We start from the raw sequence: 13,533 nt of genomic DNA, 5'->3' as shown, positions 1-13,533 counted from the left end.
AATTTTTCCATGACATCAGGAAGGTCTTTAAAGTCTAGGGAGACCCAAAGTACTCTTGACACTCATTATAGAGAAGATCTTATGGAACCTGTTGAATCAAAAAGTCGAAATAAAATAAACTTTTTCTAGATTTCATGGTTTATAATTGTCCTTTATGGAAAGTTTTAGATTCTTCAGCTGTTGATCGTGCCATCAGAAAAGTGCTGGAACTTTTCATGCCTGTTCCTATTCAATTTGATCTGTGGCTATGAGGTTTTTTTAATTTTAAGTGGTGTAGGGGAGAATAGTTGTTCTTATAGCATTTTGACTTCACAGCCACTGGAGGTGAATGGCTTGTGCCTAATTGCAACTTTAGAGCTTTGAGTTATTTGGATTTTGAGTGGAAACAGTCTTTTTCCCCTTATGCCATGGTAATGTTTGGAATTTGCTGAGAGAGCAAAATATTCTTCAGACTTTAAGATGTATGTGGAATGGATGAGTGATTTTTTTGTTTGCTGATCTGACAGATTTGTACTTTTGAATGTGAACCCAACAAACTTTCTACAATTAGGCTGTCTGGTACAAGTTTGATAACGTTTTGTAAACCTCAAGTATGAACAACATCTTCTGTTTTCTTATGATAGCTGCTTTCTGGCTTTCCAAGGCTAAAAGTTTTTAGAAACCTCAATGTGAAATTTGGTCTCTTAAAACCAAATGTTGAATGCAGTCTTCTTTTGAGGTTACATTCATCAGAAATGTTCTTAGGATCGTGGTGCTCCACCAGGTGCTTCTCTTCTACTATGCAGAAATGACCAGAAGTGCTAAGCAAAGGAGGGGAAGGTAGCTCCTGCACATATCAAGAAATTTGTAGTTTTTCTGCTAATGGAACAATGTAAATGGATGTTTAGTTCTCAGCTTTGTATTTTAGTGTAAATCTTAACAATTCCTTTCGCTCACATGTGAGTACTGAAGAGTCTATTAAGGTTATTCGTGCATATCTTGGGTTTTTTTTTTTATCTTTTCAATGAGAATGAGAAGTCAAATTTTATATTTGCAATGATTGTCTTAGGATGTTTATAGGGAAGGTTAAACTCTGCTGCATCAGACTGGTGTAGGAATTTGCTTTCCCATACGTATGCCAACCCACAAAAGCATTCTGTTACTGGATTCTTTTTGTGGTCCTAGGTTCTAGAATTATAGAAGATTAATGTTGGAAGGGACCTTAGGAGGTCATCTAGTCCAACCCCCTACTCAAAGCAGAACCAACTCCAACTAAATCATCCCAGCCAGGGCTTTGTCAAACCAGGCCTTAAAAACCTCTAAGGATGGAGATTCCACCACCTCCCTAGGTAACCCATTCCAGTGCTTCACCATCCTTCTAGTGAAAAACTTTTTCCTAATATCCAATCTAGACCTCCCCCACTGCAACTTGAGACCATTGCTCCTTGTTCTGTCATCTGCCACCATTGATAACAGCTTAGCTCCATCCTTTTGGGAAGCCCCCTTCCCGAAGTTGAAGGCTGCTCTCAAATTTCCCCTCATTCTTCTCTTTTGCAGATTAAACAAGCCTAATTCCCTCAGCCTCTCCTCATAAGTCATGTGCTCCAGCCCCCTAATAATTTTGTTGCCCTCCACTGGACTCTCTCCAATTTGTCCACATCCTTTCTATAGTGGGAGGGCCCAAAACTGGGTACAGTACTCCAGGTGTGGCCTCACCAGTGCTGAACAGAGGAGAATAATCCCTTCCCTCAATCTGCTGGCAATACTCCTACTAATGCAGTGTGCCTAGTATGCCATTAGCCTTCTTGGCAACAATGTCATACTGTTGCCTCATATCCAGCTTCTTATCCACTGTAACCCTCAGGTCCTTTTCTGCAGACTGCTGCTTAGCCAGTCAGTTCCTAGTCTGTAGCAGTGGATGGGATTCTTCCATCTACATGCAGGACTCTGCACTTGTCCTTGTTGTACCTCATCAGTTTTTTTGTTTTTGTTTTTGTTTTGTTTTGTTTTGTTTTTTTTTGGCCCAATGCTTCAATTTTGTGTAGGTCACTCTCTGTATTCTATCCCTACCCTCCAGCGTATCTACCACTCCACCAACTTAGTGTCATCCACGAGCTTGCTGAGGGTGCAATCCACCCCATCCTCCAGATCATTAATGAAGATGCTGAACAAAACTGGCCCCAGGACAGACACCCCCGCCCCTCCCCCCGGCACTACACTTGATAACGGCTGCCAAATACACATCGAGCCATTGATAACTACCTGTTGAGCCCGATGATCCAGCAGCTTTCTATCCACCTTATAGTCCATTCATCCAACCCATACTTATTTAACTTGGCTGGCAAGAATACTGTGGGAGACCGTATCAAAAGCTTTGCTAAAGTCAAGGTATATCACATCTACTGCTTTCTCACATCCACAGAGCCAGTCATCTCATCATAGAAGGGAATCAGGCTGGTCAGGCATGACTTGCCCTTAGTGAATCAATGCTGATTATTCCTGATCACCTCCCTCTCCTCCAAGTGCTTCAAAATTGATTCCTTGAGGACCTGGTCCAGGATTTTTTTTCTGGGGACTGAGGTGAGGCTGACTGGTCTGTAGGCCCCCAGATTCTCCATCTTCCCTTTTTAAAAGATGGGTACTGTATTTGCTTTTTTCCAGTTGTCTGGGACCTCACCTGATTGCCATGAGTTTTCAAAGATAATGACCACTGACTCTGCAATGACATTAGCCAACTCCCTCAGCATCCTCGGATGTATTGCAATCGGCTCCATGGACTTGTATGTCCAGCTTTTCTAAATAGTCCAGAACCTGTTCTTTCAGCACTGAGAGCTACTCACCTCTTCCCCAGTGTAGTAGTCTGGGAGCTGACTTTGTGAAGATAGGGGCAAGAAAAGCATTGAGTACTTCAGCTTTTTCCACATCGTCTGTCACTAAGTTGCCTCCCTATTCAGTAAGGGGCCCACACTTTCCCTGTTGACCTTCTTGTTGCTTACATACCTGTAGAAACGCTTCTTGTTACCCTTCACATCCCTTGCTAGCTGCAACTCCAGTTGTGCTTTGGCCTTCCTGATTTCACCCCTGCATTCTTGAGCAATATTTTCATACTTCTTCCTAGTCATCTGTCCAAGCTTCCACTTCTTGTAAGCTTCCTTTTTGTGTTTAAGTTCACCGAAGATTCCTCTTTTAAGCCAAGCTGGTCGCCTGCCACATTTGCTGTTCTTTCTGCACATCGGGATGGCTTTTCCTGTGCCCTTAATAAATTTTCTTTAAAATACAGCTGGCTGTCCTGAACTCCTTCCCCCCTCTCATATTAGCCTTCAGGGAATCCTGCCCATCAATTCCCTGAGGGAATCAAAATCTGCTTTTCTGAAGTCCAGAGTCCGTATTCTGCTGCTCTCCTTTCTTCCTTTCGTCAGGATCCTGAACTTGACCATCTCATGGTACCTGCTGCCCAGGTTGCCATCCACTTCTACTTCCCCTAACAATTCTTCCCTGTTTGTGAGCAGCAGGTCAAGAGAACCACAGCCCCTTATTTAGTTCCTCCAGCACTTGCACTAGGAAGTTGTCCTCAGCATTCTTCAAAAGCTTCCTGGATTGTCTGCGCACTGCTGTATTGTGCTCTCAGCAGATGTCAAGTTGATTGAAGTCCCCTGGGAGAACCAGGGCCTGTGATTTGGAACTTCCTTTAGTTGACCGAAGAAAGCCTCGTCTACTTCCTGGTCTGGTGGTCTATATCAGATGCCCACCACGACATCATCCTTGTTGCTCTCGCCTCTAAAGTTATCCCAGAGACTCTAAACAGGCATTTCTCCAGTTTCATACTGGAGCTCTGAGCAATCATACTACTCTTACATACAGTGCAACTCCCCTGCCTGTCCTTCTTCCTGAATAGTTTATACCCATCCATGATAGTGCTCCAGTGATGTGAGAGACCCCACCAAGTCTCTATTCCATTCATGTCATGGTTCCTTGACTGTGCCAGGACTTCCAATTCCTCCTGTTTGTTTCCCAGGCTTCTTGCATTCATATGCAAGCACCTAAGATAACTAGCCGATTTGTTCTACTTTCTAAGTATGAATCGGGAGCCTTCCTCTGTTGCACCCTCCTCCTTATATTTCCTCCGAGTAGCCCACTTCCCCACTTGCTTCTGGGCTTAGATCTCCATCTCACGGCAAACCTCCTCACTAGGTTAGCAAGTCTGTCTGTGAAGATGCTCTCCTCTCTCTTTGTTAGGTGGAGCCTGTCTCTTCCTGGCAATCCTTCTTCTTGGAACAACATCCGATGGTTAAAGAATCCAAAGCCCTCTCTGTCTCTGACACCACCCATCTAACTGCGTATTTACTTCTGCAATTCAGTGGTCCCTACCTGGGCCTCTTTTCCTTGAACAGGGAGGATGGACAACTACTCCACTTGCCCCTCAAACTCCTTTATTCTTCCCAGAGCCACATAATCTGTAGTGATCCGCTCAAGGTCATTCTTGGCAGTATCATTAGTGCCCCCATGGAAAAGTAGGAAGGGTAGCGGTCCGAGGACTTGATGAATCTCAGCAGGTTCTCCATCATCAGTCACATCCTGAATTCTAGCTCCAAGCAAGCGGCACACTTCTCGGCAGATGGATGACTCTGTCCCCTTTAGGAGAGAGTCCCAGACCACCACCGCCCATCTCTTCCTCGAGGGAGTGGTGGTCATGGAACTCCCATCCCTAGGACAGTACATACCATGCCTTCTGATCGATGGTGTCTCCTTTTGATCACTTTCCTCAGAGGATTCTTCCAAATCATTTTCCACAGTAGTACTTGTGCAGAGAACCTGAAAAAAGTTGCTTATCTCTATCTGCATTGGATTATCCTCTGTCTTCTTCTGGAGGTCACATGCTGCCAATGTTCTTCCTCATTCTTCAATCCCCCCTGCACTGCCCTCTCTAATTCTTCAACATGCTGTGCCTGCAGTACCAAATCTTGACTTCTATCCAGAAAGTCTTCATTTTCTCAGATGCAACCTTTTATAGAAAGGTTAAGACTTTATTATGGCATGCTGGAGTGGCTTTTAGTTAATTTAGGCTGCAAAAAACTCACTGAGGGAAGGGGTTTTTCCTTCAGTGTAGGAATACTACCTCCCTGAGCTACGGTAGCCATGACAACAGAAGCATTCTTCTGTTGACATCTGCATCTACACTGGGGGTTAGGCTGGCATTGCCATAGCACGAGTCAGCTTGCTTGTTCATAAACAGTGTTTTGTGCATTTTGCCTCAGTGAATCCCATTATCAACTCTCTTTTGGGGGAGAAACTTTATTTTTGTAAGCAGGAAATTCTTGATGCATGGTGTGGGGTCGGGGTGTGTGTGTGTGTGTGTGTGTGTGTGTGTGTTGCAAAAATAAACTTCCCTAAATTGTCACAGTAAATTTTCTTTAAATTATAGTGGTGATTTATGATAGAATCATAAAATATTAGAGTTGGAAGGGACCTCAGGAGGTCATCTAGTCCCAACCTCCTGCTCAAAGCAGGACTAACCTCAGGTAAATCATCCCAGCCAGGGCTTTGTCAAGCTGCAGCTTAAAAACCTCTGAAGATGGAGATTCCACCACTTCCCTAGGTAAAATAGTTAGTGTGGTTTCTATAAATTTGTTTCTTGTAATATGTAAAATCCATCTAGAGTTATTTACATTGGGTAAACAAAGATTTAAAATATATAGTAAATCAATACAAATATATATCTTGTTGTGCATCAGCCTATTGGCAGTAATCTGCATAAAAATACATATTTATATCAGTAGATGTATCTTTCAACCAGAAATAATCTGTCCAAAATGGAATATTCTGTAAACATCTTTCGTAAAGAAGGAAGTAAAAATGAATACAAAAATCTCACTGACTTGATAGAGCTAAAAAGTTGAAGTTTGGTTTGATGAAATTTCTTGTTTTTGTTGTTTCACAGGACCCTGCTTACTGGGTGAACATTCACCACCTGGAGTATACTGATGGGGGGATCCTGGACCCAGATGATGTGCTGGCAGATGTTGTGGAGGACAAAGATAAGGTAAATAATTAAAAAAAAAAAAAAAAAAAAAAAGGGGGGGGGGGGGCAGGGCAGCGGTGGTGATGGCAGTGGCAGAGTTTGAACTACAATATTGTATTTGCCTTTCTGTGTACCTTCAATAACCTTATATGGTGTGATATTCAGTACCTTTAATCAAACATACCTACCTAGACACATTGCAGCTATGTTCTTTGTTCACCACTACTGCAAAAGCAAGATGTATGATGGAAACAGCTGAAATATTCACATAAGTTTAGTATTTGATTTAAAACTTAATCCTTTAATTCAGGGAGTTTTATGGTTCTCTTGTAATCTTATGAAACTGGGGTGGTTTTAGGTGAGGTGAGGATATGGAGTTGGATGGGATATTAATTTTATGCCAGTAATGTTTCTAATGTTTTTAATCTCTTTAGAGGAAAGTCTGAGAACCACTCATGATAGGTCATGGGTTATCATGGAGAACTGCAGCAGTTTTATCTTGTAAGTCACATAGAATCCAGGTGCTTCAGAGCAGAACTGAAAGTATGGGCAGGCCACATCAGTACAGTCCTTTTTTATATAGGCCAAAAGGCCATAGCTTACGTGATAATACCAGATATTGCTGCTTAGTGATACTGGCAGACTAGTGTAGTTTAAGTAAATTCATCAATAAATTACTTGCAGTATATAGTATGAAGAGTGTAGTTCAGATGTGAATACCATTTAATTGTGTTTGAATTAAAATCTAAACCTTAAGAGTATTGATGCCAAGAAAAAAAATTAAGGTAGAGATCTAAAAAACTGGCTTCTGGTTGTGTATTTTTGAAAAGGTGAAATTTTGTTTTTCTATCTTGAAGAAAGCCGTATCAGTGTAAGACTTTTTTCTTTTCATAGGGTCATCTTTCCCCTGACACCAATAGTATTGATAATAATTACAGAGTGATTTTATAGGTTACTAAACAATTTGTATCTTGGAGGGTGTGTGTGTGTGTGTGTGTGTGTGTGTGTGTGTGTGTGTGTGTGAGAGAGAGAGAAATGAGATTAGTGCTTATTGAAAGTAGACTGCTTGGCTGGGTAGAGTTGACTTGTGCTTGGAATGATTCTGACTTCAAAACAATAGATTGATTTATAACACTACAAAAAATACTTTAACACAGGATGAATAAAACTACACAATTTTAAAGCCTATTTGATATGGAGTTGGCAGCAAGGTCTTTGAAGCATTTCATGTCACATTAATTGTATTTCACTAAATTAATACAAGAAAAAACAGTTACACTGTATGTAATTAAAGTAGACCTCACTTCTAATACGTTATATAATCTAGCAGTTGTCTCCCTTGAATTGTACACTGTTGTGAGATATCATGAGGTAGCCCATCATGATCTCAGTGGTAATCTTACAGTGAAACCTTGTTTTATTTTGGAACAATAGCTCACATTCAAAAGAATTTCATTTAGATAAGATAATGGTAGGGGTCTGGATAACTCAGGAAATGGTTATGAAATTTAGACCCGTCACCTCTATCACTTTGTTCTTTCTGTATCTGTGGCAGAAATAAGATTCAGAACAGAAAATGTTCTAGTACTTTTTAAGACAATTCAGAGAATAATTAATTATTGTATTTTATGCTCACACAAATCCAAAGAGCAATGCAGCAACTAAATCCTTCAGTTTGTCTTTCTGAATAATCATTGGTAACTTACTTTAAAAATCTGATTTTGCTCAGAAACAACTGGCAGTGTTTTTGAGCCTTGCTTCACAAAATTCCCAGGAATATTTTTGTGTGCCAACCCATGAGCAGCAACTGGACAATGGTGGTATATATAAACTGCCAAGAAGGAACAGAGAGCAATAAATGGGAAGTACAAGGCCACTAGAATCTGTTTATACTTGAAAAAATGGAACCTCCCTACCACAGTTACATGGATGCCAGGCAAAACAGGTTTAAGGTCAAATGGCTAAATTTTCAAATGCTGCCAGCAGGGAACTGGGGAGCTAAACTGGGACATGTTTGATCTTTGTCTGGTATTCTCGCTCATCTAGACTCATTTGTAACTTAGACCAGCAGGCTGCTCTTATTTCCCAAGATTGGAAGTTATACTTACTAAGCGATCGCACTTTCTTTCAAATGTTAAATACTTGACAACCTTTTGGAACTGACAGGAGTTTGGTTTCAGTGTCATCTCCTCCTCCTCCTCCTCCTCCAGGAACTACCAAGAGATCTGGGATAGGGCCCAGAGATGAGGGAGGCTCTGATGCAGTAGGTACCTTTGGCAGCTGATGGACATGCTAATATCAGCAGGGAAAAACCACAGATCATAGTAGAGGGAGGAGTATGGATTTTGGGCAAATAGAGGGGCACAAAAAGGGGGGCTGAGTGAAGTCTGGAGCTGGGTAACCAGGGCTGGCTTTGAACTGTGAATAGACCCATCAAATCATAAGCCCATCATAGCTGCTCCTTGAAATACCACACTCCCAGTAAAGAGCGCTTTAACAATCTTCACATTTTTCTGTGAGGAACATTCTTTTACTGGATCTGGGATGTTATTTTTTGGTTTTTTGATCAGGTACTTCTGCCCCACCTGTTGCTAAGTAATTTGCCCCTAATGCAGCCTCTGCTCTCCACAGCTCAAGAGGACACAAGCTATCTAGTGGCTGTCTAGAGAGCTCCTGCTGAAATGGATCACCTTAATGGTGGTAGCATTGCTTTGCTACTAAGTGCTTCAGGAATTGGCCTCCCCTGTCTTTTTGGAGGGCCTTTTCATTCAACCTGCTGCTTGGGACCATCGCCATTCACTGTGATGTAAGGGAGGATAGAATAGACATGCACATTCCCCTTCCCTGATTAAGTGTTGGGCAGGTCGTTGATCCCATGAGGAAGGTGCTGAGATAGAGATGTTGAGAGAGGCTTAGTCAGTAAGGAGGACAGAAAGATCCCACTCCTGTCTCAGCTTCGCTCTACTTCCTTATGTTGATCTTTTAGAGCCTTTGGGGGGGGAAAGGGAAGATCTGCTTCTTACAGGGCTGAAGAGTTGAGCAGTAAGAATTACAAGGTGCAATTACATTCCCTCCACAAGTATTCTGCAAGTAGAATAGGTCCCATTCTTCCTCTCTGGCCTAGTGCATGAATCACGGTTACAGTAGGACTGTCCCACAAGGAAAAAGCTATTGTGGACTTATTTTGGTGCCTTAACTCTTATCCTCCCTTCTGTGTTCAAGAGGCAAATCTCTCTCCCACTCCCAATGTGAGAACAAGCCAAAGTATTTGCAACTGAAGGCCTTGAATACTTTGTGGAGGCAATGTCCAAAGTTCAGGATTTGTCTGAGGAAGACTCCTACAACAGAGTCATGAGACAGGGTCTTCCATGACTCAGGAGAAACACCAAACCTTATCTTTTCTGGTTATAAATATGAGGATGTGCTGGAAGAAATTGCCACATTTAAGGAACAGGTGGACCAGCGGAGCTGGATGGTATTCATTGAAGTGTTCTGAAAAATTTAAAGATGCAGTGACTGGGGACCAGACTTTTAAATCAATGGGAGTTAGGCAAGTAAAAGCCTCTTAAAATCTGGCCCTAAATGCCTAGCAAATGCAGTCTCATTAAAATTATTATATTCCCAGTCCTTTTATAGAGTATTAGATACTGTCTTTTAGAAAAAAACATTATGGTTATCCTTGGAATTACCAACCAGTAAATTTTTGCATCAGTACCGGCTGGCCTAATTGAAATGCTGCTGCTGTCGCCTTTTTTTTTTTTTTTTTTTTTTTTAAAAAAAAAAAAAAAAAAAAAAAAAAAAAAAATTGTCCTAGATCATTTTATGATTGCAGTAAATGAGCACAGCTTCTGAAAAAGGAAATATGCTCACTGACCAATAAGTCTTATCAAACAAAATAGCGAATAAAGGTAAACTAGCAGATATAACTTATTTGGACTTTCAAAAATCCCCTGTCCAAGTCCTCCACAATGTACTTTGTCTCCTTAGTAGTCTTCTTGGAGGTGAGAGGCCAAGTACTGTCCTAGCTCAGATCATTTGAACTATTCAGACTCGTTGCAAGGCTGTAAATTATCTAGATGCATTTGGTAAAAACAGTGTCTTTGGAAATATTATGGTATTTCATGCTTATTCTGCAGAATCTCACTGAAGTGACTGGTTTTCTCCTTTTACTTGTGGGAAAACAGCTTCAAAAATAACTTTTTTTTTCTTGTGGTTGTGTTGTTTTTTTTTTTTTTTTAATAAAAGGACCACATACAAGGGTACAGAATTTGTATACAGTAAAAATATGGGGAAAATGCATTTTTCCATAGGTTTGTATATATTTTGATTGTATAAACTTTTGCATGTGCTGTACAGATTTCCATCTTGATTTTTAAAAAATGTGGATCTGTGTAAATACTTAAAATACAATCCAGTTCCCATTTGTTAATTGCAAAACTCATGTTAACTTAAATGAAACTAGGAGTGGGTACTTAATGTTCCTAATATGCCATAATTCTGTAAGGAAATCTGAAGTTATGTTTGTTAACATTGCAGGAATAAGGAACACTAGAGCCTATATTTATTTACATTCTGTTTTGCAAATTTAGAATCTCCTAAATGCTTGCAGATTTTAAAAATGCCCTAGTGTGCACACTTGAATCTAGGAGCAAACATTTAATGGATTTTTCTTTGAGGGTTATTTTTTTGCTTAATACTTGAATATTTAATTACTTACTATATTCAGAAGTCTAAAGTTCCAATGATGGAACAAAGGGCTGCACCAGCAAAAATGAGCATTCATCTGATGGTTCCACAAAGAGGTCATTTCAATGACCAAATGGCACTCAAGATGCAGAGACCAAATTTTTCAATGCAAATAACTGTCATGCACAAATGTGTGTGTTTTGCAGTTGCAGTATGTTTTTTGAAATGTTTTTAACTTCCTCTTAAACCTGTTGCATGTTTAACATTATGAACACTTTTCCCCCCTGCCTGAATGTTGTATACAGTTCTTCTGTTCTATCCATGGCTTGGTTTTCCTCTGTGCGGGTAGAGTGAGTGCTTTAAAATGAAAAATTGCATTGGGGTTTCCTGATGAGAAAATATAAATATAACAACTCCATCTAAACATTTACAAGTGTGATTTTTAAACTGAAAAGTCTGCATTCACTGAAAATTTGTCTATGTAAAATAGGCATTTCCTTATTCAGTAGATATGGTTTCTGTGTTTTATTCTAAGTCATGTCTTGTTTCAATGAGAGAAGTTTTTCAACCCCCCCTCCCATTTTCACAATAGTTTCATACAATTAAGAGAGAGATTGTGCAAGATCACTTTGTCTTGTACACGAGCAGAATTGGTTTTTACGTTTCAGTTTTGACCAAATTCAGAATGGTTAAGAGTGAACAGGTGAAACTGGTAGTCGGAATTTGGGTTGTGCTTATTATTACTGATAATGCACAAGTCTGAAAGAACATGGCTTGACCTGAAGATTCCAAGGTGGGCTTGCAGGCTGGTATTTAGAAAAATTATTTTGTAAACTAAGCAAATTTCAACTTAAAGTTTTTAACATAATTAATATAGATCCCAGTACTGTTTTTAGTCTGTTTCAGAGCAGTATTGCATTTTGAGAAAAAAGCCTATAAATGATTTAACGATATCAGACACTAATGTAAATTCTCCATAAACTGTAAAAGAAACTTTTAAGATCAATTAAATAAATTTCATCCTGTTGAACACATAAGAATATTTTTTCTGTGTTATACCTATCCCTTCTTATACAGTAATGACGTATGTTTTTGCCATCAAACTTGACCAAAATTTTTTAAAAAGTGAGACTAAAACTTTCTCAGTGCCCTACTTTTCTATCATAATGGAGCTTGTTTCTCATTCCCATTTTCCTCCTAATATGTATATTTTTTCCTCTCTCCTCATCCACTTGCCTCTCACATCTCTGTATGTGAGAGAGGTGGAACTTAAAAAAAATTGATTTGGGTGAGAGTGACCCAAAGCCTTCACTGGATATATATATATATATATATATATATATATATATATATATATATATATATATATATATATAATTGTTGGCCATATGCGATGCTTGTATTGGAGAAAGAAGTGGGGCTAATAGCCTCCCAGTTTTTATGGGGGTGAGTAAAGGAGTATGACTGGTTGACTAGTTCTCCAGGCAGAACTGTGATAGGCTAGCTTTCATACTGTGGGGTGTGAAGGAATGTTTGTGTGAGGTTTGACAAGACAATCTCAGGATTTGCACAGGATCTCCTTAGGAGGTGGCATGGAAGATGACTATTGGGTAGTTTGTTTTTTTTTTTTTAACAGATGGCAAGGGATTTTAGTAGTTGCTAGGATGGGGCTTGTGAGGAAGCAGTTATGCAGAGGGTGTAATCTGGTCCTGTGAATGTGAAGAAGAAATTAAGCATGTTATATTGAAATGAATGCAGCGTGTAAACATACAGACCTGCAATATCTTAGCAATATTCATATATAGTTAGTAATATTACATGATTGTACATTCACTTTGCTGAGGATATACCAACAGTTCAACTGCATTACATGTAATTCTTAAAGAAGTGGAAAGAAAAGGATGCATGATTCTACTGATGCACTATGCTGATTCACAAGAACCAAAATCTCAATCCTGTCTTAAATATGAACAACAAAATAAAGAGCTTTGTAAGTTGACATTTGACTTTAAAATTTGTTTTAAGTTCTAATTTTAATAGAAACATGTTTTCAAATTGAGTCTCAGAAAAGAGACAGCATACATTTATAGAATTACCGTTAAAGAATATCATAGGAGCTGTAGCCATTAAGATGGTTACCATGAATAAATCAGATGAATGCATTAAACAGGATATAAAGAATGTCAAAATGAACGTTTTTACTGCTTATATATTAATAATTAAATATACTAAATAGCAAAACAATGAATTGCTTCCTATTAAATTCTTCAACAAAAAATACTATGGCTTGTCTGGTGTCTAGAAATGTACTCTGTGCCACCTGGATAATACCCAAATGCTAAAGGACTCCTCAGCTGACCAACGAAACTGACTTTATGGCCCACTCGTGCCACTGTCATAGGGCTGAGTATGTCTCTAAGATTTTTTTGTTTTGTTTTTTGGGTATTTTTGTGGGGGAGGCAGAGGGATTGGGGTAGGCTTTTAAAAGAATACTTCTGAGGGTTCACTTACAAGTGAACTGAGTTTTGATCAGGAATTTAAAGGAGGAAAGTATGCTAGATGTGCAAATGGATTTGGGGAGGGTGTTCCAAACCTAGATGATAGCATGGAAACTGGTGCACAGGCAGGAGTGAAAGAAGGAATCAAATTAAGTGTCAAGGTTGGTTTCACTAGCAAAACTGTAGGGGAAAGGTGTGCAGTAAGGAGGCAAGGTCAGATTCAGACTCGGAATAAAACTGTCGGCTCCATTCTGGACAAATACAAAACTTGTATTAGGGCCATGTAAGGTTCTTTCATTCTTAAACTAGCCTTCAACTGTTAAGGCTTGCCTTCACCACAGGGTTGATCCT

The 13,533-nt window shown here is 39.6% G+C and overlaps 1 protein-coding gene across 9 annotated transcripts in view; it reads left to right on the top strand.

Moving 5' to 3' along the window:
• Positions 1-13,533, top strand: part of PARD3B (par-3 family cell polarity regulator beta) — a 656,325-nt gene that overhangs the window by 71,394 nt on the left and 571,398 nt on the right. For all 9 annotated transcript variants that reach the window (XR_010919815.1, XM_067548843.1, XM_067548841.1 and 6 more), the window contains exon 2: positions 5,918-6,019. Coding sequence is in view for 7 of the 9 variants with exons in the window: in XM_067548841.1 (XP_067404942.1) it covers positions 5,918-6,019 (102 nt within the window). In the remaining 2 variants the exon portion in view is untranslated. The remainder of the gene's footprint in view (positions 1-5,917; positions 6,020-13,533) is intronic.

The sequence above is a fragment of the Emydura macquarii genome, unplaced genomic scaffold, assembly GCF_026122565.2.
Source record: "Emydura macquarii macquarii isolate MOO-44397 ecotype Brisbane River unplaced genomic scaffold, CSIRO-AGI_Emac_v2 contig_1253, whole genome shotgun sequence".
Taxonomy (NCBI): Eukaryota; Metazoa; Chordata; order Testudines; family Chelidae; genus Emydura; species Emydura macquarii.
The sequence above is the reverse complement of the archived record's forward strand: the minus strand, read 5'-3'. Positions and strand labels throughout refer to the sequence as shown.